The 19,486-nt window shown below is 58.1% G+C and overlaps 2 protein-coding genes and 1 pseudogene across 2 annotated transcripts; 1 reads left to right on the top strand and 2 right to left on the bottom strand.

Moving 5' to 3' along the window:
* Window positions 1–982: 982 nt before the first annotated feature.
* On the bottom strand, window positions 983–2,626 carry LOC119251511 (GTPase IMAP family member 7-like; annotated as a pseudogene).
* A 4,635-nt stretch (window positions 2,627–7,261) lies between these two features.
* LOC119248820 (GTPase IMAP family member 7-like) lies at window positions 7,262–8,226 on the bottom strand. Its single transcript, XM_037515698.1, has one exon. The coding sequence runs from the start codon at window positions 8,133–8,135 to the stop codon at window positions 7,545–7,547; it is 591 nt and encodes a 196-aa protein (XP_037371595.1). The 5' UTR covers window positions 8,136–8,226; the 3' UTR covers window positions 7,262–7,544.
* A 580-nt stretch (window positions 8,227–8,806) lies between these two features.
* On the top strand, window positions 8,807–9,654 carry LOC119251500 (GTPase IMAP family member 6-like). The gene is made up of 3 exons (XM_037518764.1): window positions 8,807–8,894; window positions 8,937–9,316; window positions 9,361–9,654. The coding sequence occupies exons 1-3, from the start codon at window positions 8,807–8,809 to the stop codon at window positions 9,652–9,654; spliced, it is 762 nt and encodes a 253-aa protein (XP_037374661.1).
* Window positions 9,655–19,486: the final 9,832 nt, after the last annotated feature.

Below are 19,486 nucleotides of genomic sequence, written 5' to 3'. Positions count from 1 at the left end.
ACCCCACGGCCGCTGCTGCGTCTCTCAGAGGCGGCAAAATGGCGGGAGCTGGGCTGGGCCGAAACCCTGAGCCTGATGCGCACCCGAGGGCCCCAGAGCCCAACCCAGGACCGCGGGGAGGCGTCTCCTGAGCAGCAGACGTGATGAGTCTCAGCTCCCTAATCTCAGTGGCTGCAGAGATGAGTAGAGACGCGGAACTGGGGCCGGAGGGACGTTACCTTTCACCCCATACACCCCCTTTCACTTCCCCTCCCCCAACTTCCAGAGCCCTGCGGTCCCCACAGACAGTCTGGGCCTCCTCCTCCCTGATCCCTCTCTCCTCCTCGCACCCTGTCAGGAGCGTCCTGGGCCCGTCCTCACTGTGCGCGGGGCCTGGGGCAGCAGCTGACTGGACACTCCCCCTCAGTCCCGGCCTGGGCTCCCGACAGGCCCTGGAGGCCTCCAGTCCTGAGACCCCCAAGGGCAGAGCAGAGCCCCTGACACCCCGGACAGGCTGACCCCTGTGCCCAGGCTGCTCCTCGGAGAGCTGCCACGGAAGTGAGCTCACTCACACACGTGTACTCACACTCACACACGTATATTCACACTCCCACATGTATACTCACTCACACACACGTATACTCACACTCACACACCTGACCACACACACTCACCCTCCACCCATACTCAGTGGACGTAGGGGCCGATTCTGGCTCCACCTGAGAAGTCCCTGGGGCTGCGTCAGCCGCCTGCTGTTCATGCACGTCAGGCAGGGACACACCCCACAGCTCAACAGCGGGGAACAAGGTCAGGGTGCAGGGACAAGGAAGACAGGACACACTGCTACGCCTTACTTGGAGACGCACGTACCCCATTAGCGTCACAGCAGACTGGGAAGGAAGCTGAGGTTGACATTACTCCCAAAACAAGTGCCATATTCCTGACAGCATCTCCTTGAATACATTCACAATGTCGTCAAACACTGCACCTAGCTTCCTCCTCTACATTTTTTATTTGCACTTCACATTGCCTCCACAGCGATTTTTCTTTCCCTTTCTCCCTGGGGTTTATCAGCATCTTCCTCTGCCACCAGTTTAATTTCATTATTCAATTGATTCATGTAGATTTTCTTCAAGTTCCCCACATTTTCTTTGAGCTTTTCTCTATGTCCTTGTAGATGGCATCAGAGAAGCAGGCCCCTCCATTACTCTGCACCATCTTCTCTATCAGCTCCACCAGCTCCTGCACCTGAGCCTCCTTCTCGGCCTCCTCAGCCCTGTTGTTGAAGGCGCAGCAGCCCCCAGTCTCCCTGATGATGCTTCTTGGCTTCACACCTGCCTGTGCTATAAACTCGCTCCGGCTGCGATTCTCCAAATCTTCCTTGCCCGTGAACAAGATCATGCGCTTCCCGATGGAATCCCTGAAGAGGTTCTTGATAAACACCATTGTTTCCTGCTTCTCCTCCGTGTAGGGGTTGGACAGCCGCATCACCATGACTATGGCGTGGGGCCCTGGGGCCGAGACCAGGACTCACCGGCTGATCTCCCTACAGGTGGTGTCCAGGCTCTCCCTGGTGTTAAAGAGCCCCGGGGTGTCGACCACAAGAAGCCTCCTCCCCTACCATTCCCGGGCTGCGGCCTGGCAGTGCTTGGTAACAGCGTAGGGACCAAATTTAGATTCAAATACTTTTTCCCAAGGATGGTGCTTCTTGTGGCACTTTTCCCCCTTCTGGTGTCCCCACAAGCACAATCTTCAGAAGGTCAGCCATGGTCCACCAGGAGGTCTGAAGGGCAGGTACTTTTAAGATTTTAATAAGAAATTTTAAAAAAAAAGATTCAGATAAATATCCAAATCTTCATTTTCTTTTTTCAAACCCTCCTGGCTGTGTAAATGGTGCCCGTCTCCTAAGGCAGGGGCTCACTGAATTCACTCTCTGGTGTCCTCTTACTGCTCTGGTGTCTGCTGACGGGGCCCTCTGTCCTGTGAGGAAAGCAGCGCCCACAGTGTTACATCTGTTCCTCCTTTTTCCTTGTGAGTCACACATTTTCTGATCTCGGACAGACTCGGGTATTTGCTTTTGATCTGAAACCTGAGGGAGCTGGTGGGAGCACGTAGTGTTCCCTCTAGGGAAGAGCTGGTTAAAAAGCAGGAGCATCGGACACTCAGAGTGTGGACTGGGGCGGGGGGGCCTTGGGGTGCCACCTGGCTGTGGGCAGCTGGGCCAGGGGACTCAGCCCAAGGGGATAACCTCTTGGGGAGGGATGGGAGCACTGCCTGGTGTTTGTGTTGCTCTGGGTACACGGTGAGCGCGTCTCATTTTCTCAAGATACCCAGAAAAAGATAAATTTGATGTCATTGTTTTAAAAATACTCTGATGTTTAGAAAGACCAGTCTGGGATGTCTTGTGATCTATAGTGACCAAGTATTTGAGGTGAGCTTCTGGCATCTGACACAGAAGTTTAAAAGCTGTTCCTACGCTGGCTGCTAACAGAGATCAAATCATCTCTTTAAAATTGCCTGTGTGTGTTGCTAAATGCAGGGGATCCTTGTGGGCCCTGGAAAATGACTGTGACTGTGAAGACTCCCCAGAGAAAGTACTCGAGGAGCTGCCACAGGGAGCCTGAGCCTGGAGCTCGCCCAGGACCATCCCACCAACCCTCGGGTCCAGACTCCCCGCCCTACTCACGTTAACCCGGGACGGGCAAAAGAAAACCTTACGATGCCTCCTAGGAGGTGAGCATCCCCTGAGCTGCCTGACCCGGGCTGCAGCAGCAAAGACCGTGCCCCATGCCTCCCCCTGCGACCCCAGCACAGCCCTCCGGTAACGTGTCAGGAAAGAGAATCAGCAGCATTGTAAGCAATGGCGCATCCTGACTCGTGGGGTTTGTTCTAAGAACCGAATGGTGAGGTGGTGCTGACGAAAACTCAGTAAGGGAAATTTGCCCATATAATCCATTAATAGCCATTCATTTTTAGAACATTCCCCAAAATATGAATTGCAACATCCTTAATTATCTATTTGTCTATCTGTTAGGGGGAAAAGGCTGTCCTAAAGCTAATTCCATACAGGCTTTGTGGACTCCACCCCCACCCCAGGCCAAAGCCAAAGACACTGGGAACTCCACATCCCATCCCCACCCAAGGGAAGATGGCTGGGAACTGAGGGTGGGGTTCAGCAGCCAGGTTGATATAAAAGGCAGACACGTGGGCTTTGGGGGGTCCCCCATTTGGGCTCTCCGCCAGCTCGCAGCGTCTGGCCAGCTCTGAGAGTGCCTTTGGGTTTCCAGGTCGGCGGATCAGGTAGGACGCATTAAAGACTTTATTTCCCTATTTTCTCCCTGAGTGGTACATTTTCCTTATTTCCTTTTCCCTTGTAAATAAACCTTTTATTAACCCTTTTGCGTGTGCCTGCAGTGGAGTATTCATAAGTCCCTTTTAAGCGCGCGGGTGAGGACCCACAGCCAGTAACCCGTTCAATATCGGGGCTGCTCTATAACATATACATCTTGCACCAGAGACAGCAGCTGCCTTAGCTGGACACGCTCTCACTCCCAGACTGCTTTTTTGGGGGGCAGACCCCTGGTCAGCGCGGGGAGAAGTAACAAGGACAGGGACAGGAGGGGACAAAACACAGGGTGGCGGTGACTCACCCAAGGGAGCTTTGCAGGGTGTGCTGCAGGAGGCCTTGATGCCCCAGCCAGATAAGATACTGGCAAGCAGCGAAGCCCAAAGGGCCTCACACCGTGGGGCCGAAGCTAAAGGGCCTCACACTGTGGGGCTGAAGATTCCTTGTGCCTCACACCGTGAGGTTGAAGATCTAACATTCCTTCACTTTTTGTTCTTGGTCATAAATAAGAAAAAAATTTCCCAAAAAAGTACATTAGGCACTATATTATTTGCATCAGTATATTGCAAATAAACGGCATGGAAAATTAGAAACTAATTATTAAATGATTTGGCCTACTTGACAATGGAAGACAACTTATTGAGCATGCCTGACAAGCATTACAATACAATAATCATAGCAGGTCCTTCTATTTTATTTTCTCTTGAAGTTTCTTGGGAAAGTTTTTAATATGAAGCTATTTGAGTTAAGGAATTTCTAGGTAGAAAAAGTTCTGATAGCTGAGCAGCAGCTGGTCTCCGGCTGAAGGCCATGTGAATAGAATAGTCCTTTGATGCTTAGGCTTTAGCTGATAGGGATGCACTGGCGGTTATTCACTGTTTTAAATAATTGTCTAAATGAAAAAATAAGTAGTTTTAACGTTAGGTCTGGTTTATTATCTATTAACCTTGAAAGCTGCTGTCTAGCTGAGACCTGTAGGAGCCAGTAGTCTATGGAAAACATAATACACTAATTGTTTTTGCTTTACACATGATAATGTATTTTGTTATTATTATTACTAATAATGAATAAATAAAGACCTGCTGAGTCTTTCAGCAGAAGATACTAGCACCTCACCAAGTGTCGGTGTCTCCTCATTCCCTTCCCCTCAGCCCTTTCGTTTTCGCCGACGCCGTCTCATCCTTTCAGGAACCCCTGACATGACATTTTGCCGGAGGCTGGTCCTCGGCAGGTGCTGGGGGACTGGGCAGGGGACTGGGCAGGAAACTGCACCCCCAGCCACACAGGCCCCAGGGGGGGCACCCCTGCAGGGGTGGGGCCCAGCGGGAAGGCCTAGCTGGCCGGGAGGGCAGGCCCTGTGCCCCTCACACTCCTTGGAGCCAGCAGGAGGGTCCAGATTTCACCCCCAGAAGCAATGGCCCACGATGCCACAAGAGAAGGCCCACGCCCCCCAAGCCTAGCATGGTGGACTTTCCTAAATTTACCCCAAAACACAGACACAAACCGAGCCCAAGGGACTTGGGGTTTGCGGCTCTGAACTTGAGGCACTGGGCTGCACCCTGCTTTCCTGACAGCAGGCAATAGCTGGAGAGAAGGGGACCCGAGACCCCAGAGGAGGAGAGACAAGCACCACCCCACCGTCAGGATGCAGATTTCATTAATAAAAAAGACAAAAAGCCCCATTTAAAAATAGACAAAAAGGGCCTCCCTGGTGGCACAGGCAGTTGAGCTCTTCGCTGTGAAGCTGTCCGCAGCCTCTGCAGCAACGGTTCGATCCTGGCCAACTACCGAGGGTCCCATATGGTGCGGCAGACCTCTTCTGTCATGCCCGCTGCTCCTCTCAGCAGTGTATTTCGTCAGTCTGCCTGTTCTGTTCCCCGCTCTGTCTCTGGTGAATCCTCTCCCCTACCGCACATCTGTCCTGTACCCCAGTTCTTGTGTAAATGAATAAATAAATCTTTAAAAATATATAATAAAAATAAAAATAGACAAAAATATGAATAAACATTTTGACATATTACAAGACGAGTCTGGCCTGCATGCGGGTCGCCACACAGCCTGGAGGCCTTGCCACAGCCCACAGCCGCCTCCTCAGGCCTTTCGAATCCCTCCCTGCTCGGTGCCAGCCCGGGCAGCCATGCATGGCCAGTGTCCCCTGGTGGGAGCGTGTGTGATGCATCCATTCAGGGCCGACACAGCAGACCTGGTGGAGCAGAAGATGGTGATGTCGGCACTAGGGTGATGACGTCACACCCACCACCCACGTGGGCAACTTGGAGACTTGTTGACTCCCAATCCCAGAGAAGGCACCGCAATTTTAAAAAGGCTTAGATGATGAAGATGCCTTTCACAAGAGGGAGGAAGAACTCCAGAGCCATTGCTCAGGGTCCAGGCTCCACGTTGTGGGTAAACAGGGCCGAGGGCTGCTCTCAGGCGCAGGGAGGCGCTGACCTGTGACCAGCCCCACGAGCTCGCGCTGTTCTGGGCTCTGCACAGCGCTGGGGGAGAGACGGCGCCTCCAGAGCCTCCTGTGCCGGCTCAGGACCCCACAGTGTCTGCAGCCCCTGCGGAGCCTCTTGCCACCAGAAGCCGTGGGTGCAGTGGGTGCTCAGCGTGTTCAGGGGGGCAGAGGACCAGGAGCAAACCCCACCAGCTCGACTCTGTGTCGCCTGCAGTTGTTATGAAGGGCACACCTCCCCGGCCCCTCAAGCTGGGGAGTTTATTATCTCAGCGGGAGGAAACTGTTACCTGCGCACACCGGCCGGAGAATGAGGGTGACCCTGCCAGGGGCTCCCGTTGTCAGGAGGGGTTGTCCGCACAGCAACACCAGAGACTGAAACAGCACAGGGCCTCCCTGGTGGCGCAGGGCTTAGGGCTCAGCTCTATCAAGCTGTCTCGATATTGCCACTGCCGCCTGAGTTCGGGCCCAGCCAGGGAGCTACCCACAGGGCACAGCAGACCTCGCCTGTCTCCCCGCTGCTCCCCTCAGCAGTGGATTTCAGTGGATCTGCCTGTTCTGCTCCCCACTCTGTCTCTGGTGAGTTCTCTTACCCCCCACACCTCTGGCCCGCCCCCCAGTTCTTGATTGCATAAATAAATAAAAAAAATTTAAAAACTTAAGAAAAAACCTGCAGTGAAGATCAGGGAAGATCTGAAGGAGAAAGAGAAAGAGGTAAAGTGGGGACCATCTGCCAGAGAGGTGGTTCTGTCACGGCGGGGCACTGCGTGCAGGATGGCGCCTGAGAAAGAAGAGAGAGAACAACCCGAGGCGGCATCATCTGAGGTCCGCCCCGCCACGAGCTTCCAGCCAGAGAGCCTCGTGCTTCACTAAGGAAGCCCAGGTACCCCCCGCGCCCCACTGTCCACAAGCCTGTCGTGCCCTTTACGTTCATGTAAGAACTTGTGCTCGTACCTGTTTGGGGGCAACCGAAGGAGAATCAAAGGGGATTTTCTCCCTGTGGTGAGAAGTGGAAACAGGGTTGAGTCTCTTCCCTGGAGGCCACTTCAGCTACGGGAGCCTTCACAGGGTGCTCGGCCTCAGGTATCGGGGGGGGCCATGCCCAGGGCCTGCATGGGACAGCGCAGGTCGTCAGCGGTGCCAACACTTAGTGTCCTGGGGTTTATTTCAATTTTCCTAATAGCGTCTTCGCCAGTTGTGCTGCTGGTTAAGTTTGTTGGCGCGTGAGGGGGCAGGAGGGGTGGGGTGTGGGCTCTGAGCGGGAAGAGCAGGAAGATGTTGATTCTGGTTCATGGAGACACAACAAACCAGCCCCAGTGGTTTAAAAGAACAACCATTTATTTTTCTCATGAATGGGGGTGGGTGGGGGAGGGGCTCACCGCTGCTCTCAGGCACATGGGAGGTCCCGGGCAGTGGGGGCGTCCAAGTCCATGTCGCCTCGCCTGCTCTACAGATGGAGGGTCAGCCCCAGTGGGCCAGAGACTTGGAGTCCTCTCGGGGGCTTTCAGGGGCCAAGTCCAAGGGCGAGCACCCAAGGGAGCAGGGGGCAGGTTCTGTCTCCACCTGAGAAGTCCCTGGGGCTGCGTCAGCCACCTGCTGTTCACCCACGTCAGGGAGGGACACAGACCCCACTGCTCAACGGCAGGAAACAAGGTCAGGGTGCAGGGACAAGGAAGACAGGAGACACTGCCACGGCCTCACGTGGGGACGCACGTACCCCATTAGCGTCACCGCAGACTGGGAAGGAAGCTGAGGCTGACATCACTTCTCAAACATGTGCCGTATTCCTGACAGCATCTTCTTGATCATATTCACAATGTCGTCAAACACACCGCGCCTGGCTTCTTCCTCTACGTTTTTCATTCGGTCTTCATATCGCCTCCGCAGCTCTGAGATTTTTCTTTCCCTTTCTTCCGGGGATTTATCAGCATCTTCCTCTTCTACCAGTTTCATTTCATTATTTAATTGATCTGTGCAGATTTTCTTCAAGTTCTCTTTTTTTTCATTAATATTTTTCTCTATGTCCTCGTAGATGTTGTCAGAGAAGCAGGCCCCTCCGTTGCTCTGCACCATCTTCTCTATCAGCCCCACCAGCTCCTGCACCTGAGCCTCCTTCTCGGCCTCCTCAGCCCTGTTGTTGAAGGCGCAGCAGCGGCCCCCACACTCCTCGACCATGCTTCTGAGATTCACATGTGCCTGTGCTATAAACTCACTTATGTTACCATTTCCCAAATCTTCCTTGCGTGTGAACAAGATGATCATGTTCTTCATGACTGACTTTCCAAAGAGGTTCTTGATCAGCGCGATGTTTTTCAGCTCCTCCTCCGTGTAGTGGTCCAACTGCATCAACATGACGACGGTGTGGGGCCCCGGGGCCAAGGACAGGACGCACTGCTGATCTCCCTGCAGGTGGTGTCCAGGCTCTCCTTGGTGTCAAAGAGCCCTGGGGTGTCAACCACTAGAAGCCTCCTCCCCCGCCATTCCCGGGATGCTCCCTGGCAATGCTGGGTAACAGCAGCCGCTGCAAGTTTAGAAGCAAATATTTCTTTTCAAATGAGGGGTGTTTCCCTTGGCACTTTTCCCACTGCCGGTTTTCCCCACGAGCAGGATCCTCAGAGCGTTGTCCTCACTGTCTGCTGTGTTCACACAGGAGGGTCTGGAGGGCCGGCAGGTTCAGGTTTTAAGGACAAGAAGAGGCAAAGGGTCAGTGTGAGTCCTGGAACCACCCTCCGCCCCCGCCTGCTTTTCTCTCTTGTCCCCCTGAAAGTGTCATCTGTGTCCTGCTGCTCCCCGGAGACTCTGAAAGATGCAACAGTCCACCTACTGCGCAGGGAACAGGCTGCAGAGTTTTCCCACAAAGAAAGACAGTTACTTTCAAGGGGACTCATTTCATCCTTGAAAGATCTGACCCTCTCAGTACTATGTCACCTATTCATGATCCTCCCACATTCTGTCAGGGTCCCTGGACACCCAGACCCAGGTCATGGTGGACGGGCCCCTCTGGTGAGAACGCTGACCTTAAGATGAGGTTTAAACTTGAACCTGGAAATGTGGTATCGTGTGTGGTTACCCAGCACGTCCACCCCCAGATCACATCCCAGGAGGCCCCGGGTGCGTGGACTGGCCGGCCAGACCCTCTCCTCTCCTCCCCAGGTCCGAGGGAGCCGGCGCTGATGCCCAGGACGCTGAGGCTGCTCCTGATGGGCAAAAGCAGCAGCGGGAAGAGCGCCACCGGCGACATCATCCTGGGCCAGCGCGAGTTCGAGTCTCGGCTCAGCGCCCAGCCGGTGGACCCAGGCCTTCCAGAAGGCGCGGCGCAGGTGGGCCAGACTGGAGCTGGAGGTGCTGGACGCGCCCGACCTGCTGTCCAGCGGGGGGCCGGCCAATGTGGCCTGAGGGATACCTGCGAGGCCATCCGGCTGTCGGCCCCGGGCCTGCACGCCGTGCTGCTGGTCACGCAGCTGGGCCGCTTCACCGAGCAGGACCGCACAGCGACCCGGCGCCTGCAGGAGATCTTCGGCCTGGCCATGCTGGTGCGCATGGTGCTGGTGTTCACGGGCAGGGAGGACCTGGGCAGCGGTCCCTGGACGAGTTCCTGCATGACACCCACAGCCGCGACCTGGCCCGGCTGGACGTGCTGTGTTCACGGAGCCGCTGCAGCTTCGACAACCGGGCCAAGGGAGCCGAGCAGGAGGCCCAGCTGCAGGAGCTGCTGCTCCAGGTCCAGGGCGTGCTGTGGGAAATTAAGGGCCACCCCTTCAGCAACGTGGCCTACCAATACTGCCAGGAGCACCCCCCGCCCCAGAACGTGCTCTGGGAGCTGCTGGGCCAGGGTCAGGCTACCGAGGAAGGGCCCCCCGGGGAGCACTAGCAGGAGGGCCTGCACGGGGTCCAGAAGGAAGCTGAGGGGACTCACACAGGATGGCTTCTGCCCAGGGTATCCATTGGAACCTCTGCTGGACTCCACCAGGGCAATCATGTCCTGCCAGCCTCCCTCGCCCCTGGTCATCTTGCAGCAGGTCACTCGCTTACTTCCAGGGTGACTGACCAGCCCAGGCCTCAGGCCACGCTGTCTGGTGTGGTGAGACAGGGGTGTGGGCCCCAGTCCCGGCTCCGTCAGGCCCGTCATCAGGTTGTCCAGGGCACACGGCTCCCTTCCCTGTGCATCTATAGAGAAAGAGCCTTTCCCCTTAGGCCTTCACCTCTTGAGATGCTCGTCTCTACCCTATGGACCTGAAGCTGCCTCGGGCAGCCTGGACCTCATGTTCCTGTGCACCCCAGCGTGGGGTCCCTGCAGTCACTCGTTCATACTGATGGAGGGTAACGAACAGGAAATACCTGCTCTTGTGGGGGCAGGATGTGCACGGGCTTGGAGACACGTGGGAGGAACGGACATGGACTTCATCAGCAACCCACTTCCCACTAAACTGTATTCAGTTTTCATATCCTTGTCATTCCTTGTCAGGATTTTGGATTCTGTTCCTGTCTCTGCTGTTCTGCTCCTGTGAATAAAGCAGTGATGGGGTGACTGCCGTGTGGACTAAGCTGTGGCAAGCTGATTCCCCCTCAGCCTTCCCTCAGGCCTTTCCTCGTTGTGTGAAAGGTAAAATCACTTGTTTCATTTTCAAAAAACAACCTGACTGGTGTTGGCTGTTGGAATTCTCCTACATTAACACATGAATTTTTTGGGAATTGGCAAATACTTCAAGGTTAAGTGAATCAAGGTCACCTTGTGCCTAAACGGACAAACTCAAGGTCAGCGATGGTGAAGTAAAGCTAAATCCTTTGCATTTCCATTAGGATAAGAGAACAGGTGTCCTTCAGGTGTTACTGTTTTAGCTTTATTTGTTAATATCAAAGTAGGTCATACGGGCATTTAACCAGTGACACCCATCCACTCTAGACACAAGCCAATCAAAACATGTCATTTATTAAAAATTTGAAAGGAATTTTCTGTGTTTATACCAAAATGGTGCTTCTGTCCTTACTATAAGAGTCAGAGAAGCTGCTTCCCCCAACATTTCAGGAGGAGAGATCAGTGCTGCTACCACCCCAGCTCTCGAGAATGGGGAAGGCCCTTTCCAGACTTCCAGGAACCCCACAGTCTGGGTGCCAGTCCGAGGGTGGACTGAGGTGCAGTGAGGAGGGAGGGTTGTCTTGGTCAAAGCTGTCAACTGTTCTAGTGAACTTTAAAATGGATGAACTTTAATATCTACTGTTGGTGAACTATAGAATGTATTCTTTTAGAAAAATCATCTCTACTCTGGAGCAAAGCAGGAAAGCCAGGGATTTGGGGTGCTTGAGGAGCGAGTGAGTGCAGGGTTGTTTGCACCTTGCTGGGTCAAAGCAACTGTTAGAAGTCAAAGGATGGTTTCTGACTCCCAGTCCCCCTGGAATGGCATTAGTGAATGATGTAGAAAACACAAAGCAATAATTTCAAAACTACCATTTTGAATGTCGTGGGAAGTACCATTTTGAATATCGTGGCAGATATAGAGGAAGGATGCTTGCGAGTGACGTGTCACTACAGGCCTTCCCAAGGTCATTGTGTTCTGCCAGTAACTGAAGTGCTGCTGGAACAAATTCAACATTCTTCAGGCGATAACAGGATCCAGAGTCTCGACAGTACCCGGCGCACTATTATTTATTCTTCTCTAAGTAAGGATACAAAGCCATGCAGTTTCTCTCTGTGTGTTTCTATTACACAATTTTTGGTCTATCTGTTTTCATGATCATTCCGTTTAAAATACTTTGTTTTCTTTGTGACATCCTTGTTTACTTGTGAATTAGAAGTGTGTATTTAATTTCCAAATACTTGAGTAATTTCGAGGAAATGCAGTTTGTGCTGGGGGAGCCGCCTGCCCAGAGGCTGCTGAGCACGGGATGTCCTGCTCCCGAGACCTGGTCAACTGGCTCAAGCCCCATTCCTGAAGCCCAGAGTCCACAGCCCCTTTTGCTCTTTGGGGGAATTTTCTGAGCTCATTTCCTCAAGCGTCCCCCTGCTGTCTCCGTCATGGCCACTGTGCTCTGGCCTGGTCTGCCCCGCTATGGGCACACTGGAAAGGCAACAGCTGATGCCAGCCTGTGCGGATCCAGCCCCTGGGCCCCAGGCCGTCCCCTCTGACTGGACAGGAGGGGTGGGTGCTTGTTCAGTGCAGGTCAGGGTGTCTCCAGGCCTCCTCGCCACCAGCATGGAGGGTCAACCGCCCGGGTGTGAGGACACTGGGAGCCGGGCATCCATCAGACCACTTCCTGCTATTATTTCCACATTTCAAAACAGGAAACACACTGAAGACAGTGTCCCCTCCCCTGACCTGCGGGGACCAAGCAGGGCCTGTCCTGGTTCCTTGTTTCCCTCCACAGGCGGCCAGAGTCCTCTCCCTGGCGGCCAGCAGCAGCCTCGGGGTCCATCCACAGAGCTCACAGGCCTCAGGCTACGACAATATGCCCCAAACTCAGGGTAAGGAGAAGGCGAAGACTCTGGCCTCTGGCCCCTAACACAGTCTCCACCGCATCTTTTCTGGGAGGCTCCCGACGTGTGGCGCCCACACGTGACGAGATCTTATTTGATGTTTATCTGCAGTTTCCGTCACGACCCTGACGGGAAAGCATCCTTGAGCCCTGGATCAGCTGGAGCCTGAGGGTCAGCAGACCCACCTGGGCCATTACAAAGGCATTTCCACTTTTCTCCTCCCAGCGCAGGGCTTAGCTCTGTGGAGGCCTCTCAGCAGGGGCTGGTTCTGTGGCCAGCAACTCTAGGGATGCGGAATCTCCTGTTCCACGTGTCCACTGCATTGAAACCTTACACTGCAGTTATTCTGTCTTTGGTTCGCAGGGGAATATCCATCCCCTTCCTGGGAAATTGAATGTTCACATCAGAGCTGCAGAGTCAGCAGCTGAGCCCGTGTCCAGAGAACGGGGCCTGAGACTGAAAACCGACCCTCTCCAGCTCCTCCTCGTCTCAGTGACCCTCTCAGTCTCTGTGAAGTGTGTGTGATGTGGAAATCTCTCGGGACTGCTCAGGGCACACAGCACCCGCGCGAGGCCACTGCCAACCCAGATGCGCGGGTCTGTATGGGGGTGTCCCCGGCCGCGCCGCCCCTGAGCGAGACGGGCCCTGCACGAGGCTCCTCTGTGGAAACTGCTGTCTCCACAGTGACGTCCACACTCACACCCGTGCCACCAGCACGACAGACCCGCTACCAGCTCCGCTTTGCCTTAGAGACACCGTCACGTCGTCCAGGTCATCGGACCAAAGATGTGGGTCACACTTGATTCTTCGCTTCCCTTTTCTCTCCACGTTTCCCTGGTCGGCTGGTTCTTTTGGCTAAAGCTGCAAATTTCACTTTCTCCATCTTGAAGACCCTCATTCTAATCCAGGCTCCCCCCACAACCCCCCCACCCCACGTCTCAGCAGTCTCCTGACTGGCCTCTCTGCTTCCACCTGTCCCTTCAGTCCACTCAGAAGCCTGGAGAAATATTTTAAAAATATCCATCATGGGGAAAAATTGTAGTGGATCTTTCTCTGGCTGCAAAATTCTGTAGTTAATCCCCTTCTTCTACACTTTGTGGTGAAATTTTTGCTAATCGAGGGAAACAAACCGCCCTTGGTGGTATTTCCCAATTTGTTAGATTTTTTTTTAATTTATTTATGCATACAAGAGCTGGGGTACAGGCCAGAGGTGTGGGGGGTGAGAGGAATCACCAGAGACAGAGTGGGGAGCAGAACAGGTGGATCCACTGAAATCCACTGCTGAGGGGAGCAGCGGGGAGGCAGGAGAGGTCTGCTGTGCCATGTGGGTAGCTCCCTGGCCGGGGATTGAACTCTTGCTCAGGGGCTACAGATAGCTTCATAGTGCCCAGACCTAAGCCCTTGTGCCAGCAGGGAGGCTCCTTTTTCCCAGTTAGACACCCAGAGTCCTGGGGTGAGGAGTCAATTTCCCAGAGAGGAGGACACGACCCCAGCCGGCTACGAGGGTCTGGGGAGGCTGGGGTGTGGGCTCAGACCCCACGAGTGTCCTCACAGGCCGTCTGCAGGGGACCCTGCGGGGCGAGGCCGCCCTGGAGAGGGAGCGAGTCGGGGGGAGACCCGGCCCCGGCTCAGCGCCATCGAGGCTCCTGGCCCAGGGGGCAGCGCGGGGTGCGCCTGGGGCCGCGGGTCATGCGCAGCCCTCGTCACCCCGGCTCTGTGCAGCGGCCCTGCGGCGGGGCCTGAGCCCCAAGGGAGCTGAGCTGCTCCAGGCGACCCCGGTGGGCGCAAACCCGTGACGGGGCGTCTCCGGGGCCCCCATGACCGTTACGCGGCATCCCGGGGGCTCCCCCGTGACCGTGACGCGGCGTCCTCGGGGCCCCCAGCGCGGCCTTCCCGGGGGCCCCCGGAACCCGCCCCCGCCCGCCTGGCCGCCCCGGCCCAGCCCCAGCCGCGCCCCCGGCTCCCCGGGTCCTGGCCCCAGAGCCCCGACCCCGCACCCCCGCAGCCAGCCCACGGGGTACCCCTGGCACCGCCCCGAGCCCCGCTGCCCGCAAACTGGCCGCCGGCGCCCGAGGGGAGCGCAGCGGAGGGGGGCGGCCCCGGGGGAGACTCGGGACTCCTCACCCCGGGGGTGGACTCGGGTCACGCACCCCCCGCGGCGGGGGCTCTGGGGACGCAGCAGGGCACAGACGGGGTCTCCCTCAGTCCTGGGAAGAAGGACGCGTGTCCTCTAGGGGCAGGGATGGAGCTCGGCCTTACAGGGAGGGCATCGGGGCTGTCGGGGGCCGGGGCGGGAGGGGCGCAGGTGGAGCCTCAGGTGGGACCCGGGTCAAGGTGGGGTCACGGGCGGCCCCGCGGGCGCCGACACCGGGTGGGCCCGGAACGGCGACGGGCCTCAGGGTCCGGCCCGCAGAGAGGGCGCGGGGGGGGGGGGGGGGGGTCTCCTCCGGCCACGGCGGCGCCCCGGGCCCGGGTAGGGTCCGCGGCTGCGGCTCCGCCGCCCGCGCGGGGGGAGGGACCCCGGGAGACGGAGCCCTCGGGCCGGGGCGGCGCTGGCGGGCGCGGGGCGGGCGCGGGGCGCGTGGGGGCGTCGGGCCCCCCTGAGGTCTCGGGGCGCTGGGCCTCCCGCCACAGAGGACGCGGGTCCCGTGAGCTCCACGCCGAGGCCCTGACTGGTGCTGCCAGCCCCCCCGGAGCTGCGCCCGCCCCTGTTTTTTATGAGAAAGAAAATAAATTTTAATGAATTAATTACGTGATCCCTCAATTTCAAAAATGGTTTTAAAAAATAAGGTTTTGCCATCCCCCCCCGACCCCCGTCACTCCTCTCCTTCTCTGCGGGGCGACACTGCGCAGGCCTTGCTGGCTGAGGGGACAGAGGACACCCCAGGGAGGGGGGTTGCACCGGGCCCCCTGGTGAGGGGTGGAGTGAAGGTGAGGACGGGGCTGGGGCCGCAGGGAGCTGGGGGGGGGAGCCCCAGGAGGCGGAGGTCAGGCTGTGTAGACTCGAGGCTGGAGCGGGAGGCAGGAGAGCTGTCCAGGACCCGCGTGTGTCCTGAGGAAAGTGGGAGCCGCCCGGGGCTGACTGTTCCCGTGTTACCGACAAGCAGGGGTGGGGGTTGGGGAGCCCTGTCCCCCTCCCACTTCATGCTCTGCAGGGAGCAGCTCCCCAGGCCTGCTGCTGCCCCTACACACCCCGCCCCGGCCCCTCCATGCAGGAAGCAGCGCTGTGGTCCCGGAGCCCTGGCCGTGACCTTGACAGGCCACTGTTTCCTGACCCCATCCTGACACCCCCACGTTCCCAGCAGGGATTTAGCTGCCTTGGGGCCACGGACCCGGCTCTCTGCCCTCAGGCGCGTCAGAGCCTGATTTCATCTTAAAACAGGAAAAGCTCCCACACTCCGGAGACAGTCGGCACTGCCAGCTCGGAAGCAGGAGCCCGGGGTTCAGGGCCGCAGCTTGTGCAGAAGCACCCGGAGCGCCGAGGCGCACACGCAGGGGCCTTGCTGGGGTTCTCAGTCAGAAGGAGTCGGTGGAGCCTGAACAGTGGATGTCTAGGGTCACCCACGCGGTGCCACTGGTGGGCGGCCAAGGGCTTGGCTTTGAGAGTCGCTGCTGACCTGGGCGCTCTGGCATCTGCATGTCCAGGCGGGTCCCCACCCACGGGGTCCCAGCTGGGAGCTGGGGCTGCACCAACAACCAATGCAAGTAGGAGGTTCTCCCCGAGGCCCCTCCACTCCTGGCTCTGCTCTTCACACAGGCTTTTCAGGTCGCTTCTCCTCACCCATGAGGCCCGGTGAGAGGACCCCTGAGGGCGTTGCATTTCTGGTGCCCTCCCTCCCTCCCTCTCTAAGGAGCGCCACAGCTGGCCTGATCCGAGGCCGGGCTCCTCCACGCGCCTGAGCACAGCGGCTGTCACGCTTCCCCTCCATCACCCGCGGGAGGCTCTGTTCCCACACACGTGCTGGCCTCCGCTCCAGAGTCTGCTTCCCTGAGTGGGGGTCGGGGTGGAGGGTCAGGACGTTGCCTCTCCCGGTGTCCAGGTCCAGCCGATGCTGGTCGGTGGCCACAACTGATGGCGGGGATGTGGACACAGCAGGTGGGCCAAGGAGCCCACGGGGCCCCAGGAGGATGTGGGCCCTTGGCGTAACCCCAAGTAGAGTCAGAGGTGTCTGCTGTGCCCCATGGGCCAGGGGAGGCGGCCAGCAGGCAAGAAAACCCCACTCTGGCTTCGCCTGGTGTCTTCACACATGGCCGAGAGGACAAAACCAACACCCGAGGAGAGACGGACGGAGTCCAGGGCCTGGTGGACAGGCGGGGAGGAGGGGCCTGTGCCCTCGGGCTGGGGTGAGGACGTCACTCAGGGGCTGCCCCCAAAGGGGGCGGTTTGGAGACGTGCGGGGCTTTGGGGACAGACAGGCAGACGGGTGGGGCACACGGCACAGGAGGATGACTTGGAGGCAGAGAGCATGACCCGGCGGGGAGAGCAGGCAGGTCGCCCGGAGAAGGAGGCGCAGCCCCTGTTTGGTCATCCAGGCAAGCCCCGTGCTTCAGCTCCGCTCACGGGGCGCCGTCAGCAGCATGGAGGTCGGCGTGACTCCTGCTTCCGTATCAGCACAAAGACGCCGAGAGAGGGAGAGTTAGGCCAGTGTTGCTCAGGGGCTGAGGTGGGGCCAGGCCTGCGCCTCCTCTCCGGACCCCACGGCCGCTGCTGCGTCTCTCAGAGGCGGCAAAATTGCGGGAGCCGGGCTGGGCCGAAACCCTGAGCCTGATGCGCACCCGAGGGCCCCAGAGCCCAACCCAGGACCGCGGGGAGGGTCTCCTGAGCCGCCGACGTGATGAGTCTCAGCTCCCTAATCTCAGTGGCTGCAGAGATGAGTAGAGACGCGGAACTGGGGCCAGAGAGACGTTACCTTTCACCCCCATACACCCCTTCCCCCCGTCCCCCTCCCCCCAATTCGAGGAACCTTGTGGTCCCCGCGGCGGGTCTGGGCCTCCTCCTCCCCGATCCCTCTCCCCTCCTCGCACATGGTCAGGAGCGTCCTGGGCCCGTCCTCACTGTGCGCGGGGACTGGGGCAGCAACTGCCTGGACACTCCCCCTCAGTCCCGGCCTGGGCTCCCGGCAGTCCCCGGAGGCTCCAATCCTGACACCCCCAAGGGAGAGCAGAGCCCCTGGCGCCCCGGACAGGCTGACCCCTGTGCCCAGGCTGCTCCTCGGAGAGCTGCCATGCAAGTGAGCTCACTCACACACGTGTACACGTGTACTCACTCACACACGTATACTCACACACATTCACACTCACACATGTATACTCACACTCATACACGTATATTCACACTCACACATGTATACTCACACACACGTATACTCACACTCACACACACACCTGGCCACACACACTCACCCTCCACCCATACTCAGTCGACATAGTCATACACAAACCCACACACACACACATCTGATCACACTCACCCACACATAGTCACACAATCACACGCATGCAGTTGTTTACAGTCACACACTCACATACTCACGCACACACACTCACACTCATGAACCCATACACCCTCAATCACACAGTCAGTCACAACTCACAGCACACACACACACTCACACTCACACCTGGGCTGACCACCCACCCCCATTCACGATGTCTCCTATTTCAGGTCTTAGCTTGAGCACCCCGAGGAGGAATTTGTCAGAGACAAAGCAAGGAAGTTCTTTCCTGGGGGGTGGGGGAACGTCAGGGAGCAGGCAAGGTCAGGCCACAGTGGTCAGAGAGGGTCGCCAGGCCCCTGTCCTCCCAACGGAACCTCTGTCCTGAGAGTCCTCACGTGGTGACAGGATCTGAGCTTCCCCCAGAGCAGCGTCCCTGCAACAGGGGCCACTAGCTCCTAGCCTTGCTCCACTGCACAGCCAAGGCCTCTGCCAGAGCCTCCCCCAGATCACCTCTGCCCCTCCATCCGGCATCTGTCCATCTGTCTCGCCCTCCCAGAGGGGCTGGTGACTGGGCTGTTCTGTCAGGCGCCCATCGCCACACCTCAGGCTGCACCCAATGTGCACACAGAAGAGGAGGCCAAGCCTGTGTACACAGAGTAGGAGGGGGCGTGAGCTGCCACCAGGACTCACCGGGCTCCGAACCCCGTTGACCTGGGGTGGAATGAGGGCCGTGGTGGATGGCCTGAGTGTCCAGTCTGGGCAGCGAGATCAGTGCATCCACCCGGGTCAGCGCTGCCAGGCCCACCCACCCGCTGTCAGACAGCTGGGGGGACCAGGGGACCTGCAGGCTGCTCCGGAGGAGACCACGGGTGGTGAGCAGACAGGGGGTGGTGGTGACCGAACCCGGGGCTGACAGCAAGGACCCCTGAGAGGCCACAGTCACTAAAAGCCTCTGGCCCCGGGTCCGGCCCAGGGTGGGCAGAGAAGGCTGGTGGGACACTGAAGGGCAACCCCAGTGCTTTTGCTCCCTCCTGGCCCAAATAACCAGGGGTCAGGGTGGCCACAGCCCTTTCTGGAGTTCCGGGTTCCCTCCTCACCTCCCCACAGACCAGACTCCACCCTGCATTCACACCTGGGGTCAGTGGAGGTGCAAAGTCACCTGGGGGGCTGGTCAGGAAGAAAGGGGTCCACATCCCACGCCCCTCCCTGGCCCCCAGGACAGTGTCTTCCACTCTCTTCCTGTCGCCTTCCTGCAGTTGAACCCCTTTTCTTTACAGCGGTGGCCACAGCCAGTGCCCTGACCAGGGGGTCTTGTGCACCGCCGGAAGCAGCAGACCAAAGCCCGGGGACACAGTGGCCGTGGTCAGGGCAGGTCTCTGCTCAGGCTCCACAACGGCCACGCAGCTGTGAAGACACGCAGGGCTGCTCCTCCTTCCAGACCGGCGAGGGCATCGGCTCCTCCTGATGAGAGGGTTGGTGAGTGTGCCCACCCCCCCCCACCCTGGGACCCGCTGCCCTGTCTTTATGACCCCCAGAGAGGAGGCTGGACGCCCCGGGTCAGGCCAGCGGGAAGGAGCCATGCGGCCCTGAGGTCGGCATGGGACTCGGGTAGGGACTCGGGTCCTGGGTCAGGCAGGTTCGGTTCTGGCGCCGGGGATGCGGGCTTGTGCTCACTGCTCTTGGCCGGTCCCCGGGTGTGGGTGACAGGGGCGTCAGACGGCCCCAGAGCGCCCCGCGAGCCGAGCAGGACTGTCCCGCCGGGCCTCAGCCTCACCTCTGCACCCATCCTTCCC

This window comes from Talpa occidentalis, unplaced genomic scaffold (genome assembly GCF_014898055.3).
Source record: "Talpa occidentalis isolate TD23 unplaced genomic scaffold, MPIMG_talOcc4v2.1, whole genome shotgun sequence".
Classification (NCBI taxonomy): domain Eukaryota; kingdom Metazoa; phylum Chordata; class Mammalia; order Eulipotyphla; family Talpidae; genus Talpa; species Talpa occidentalis.
Note: the sequence above shows the minus strand (reverse complement) of the source record. Positions and strands in the feature narration are given on the sequence as shown.

Bases quoted from the DNA above. Each gene is read 5' to 3' on its own strand.
- LOC119248820 (XM_037515698.1), bottom strand. From the start codon at position 8,135: ATGTTGATGCAGTTGGACCACTACACGGAGGAGGAGCTGAAAAACATC.
- LOC119251500 (XM_037518764.1), top strand. From the start codon at position 8,807: ATGAGGTTTAAACTTGAACCTGGAAATGTGGTATCGTGTGTGGTTACC. The intron at 8,895-8,936 runs GTGCGTGGACTG...TCTCCTCCCCAG, and splicing joins CACATCCCAGGAGGCCCCGG to GTCCGAGGGAGCCGGCGCTG. The intron at 9,317-9,360 runs GTGCGCATGGTG...GGACCTGGGCAG, and splicing joins TCTTCGGCCTGGCCATGCTG to CGGTCCCTGGACGAGTTCCT.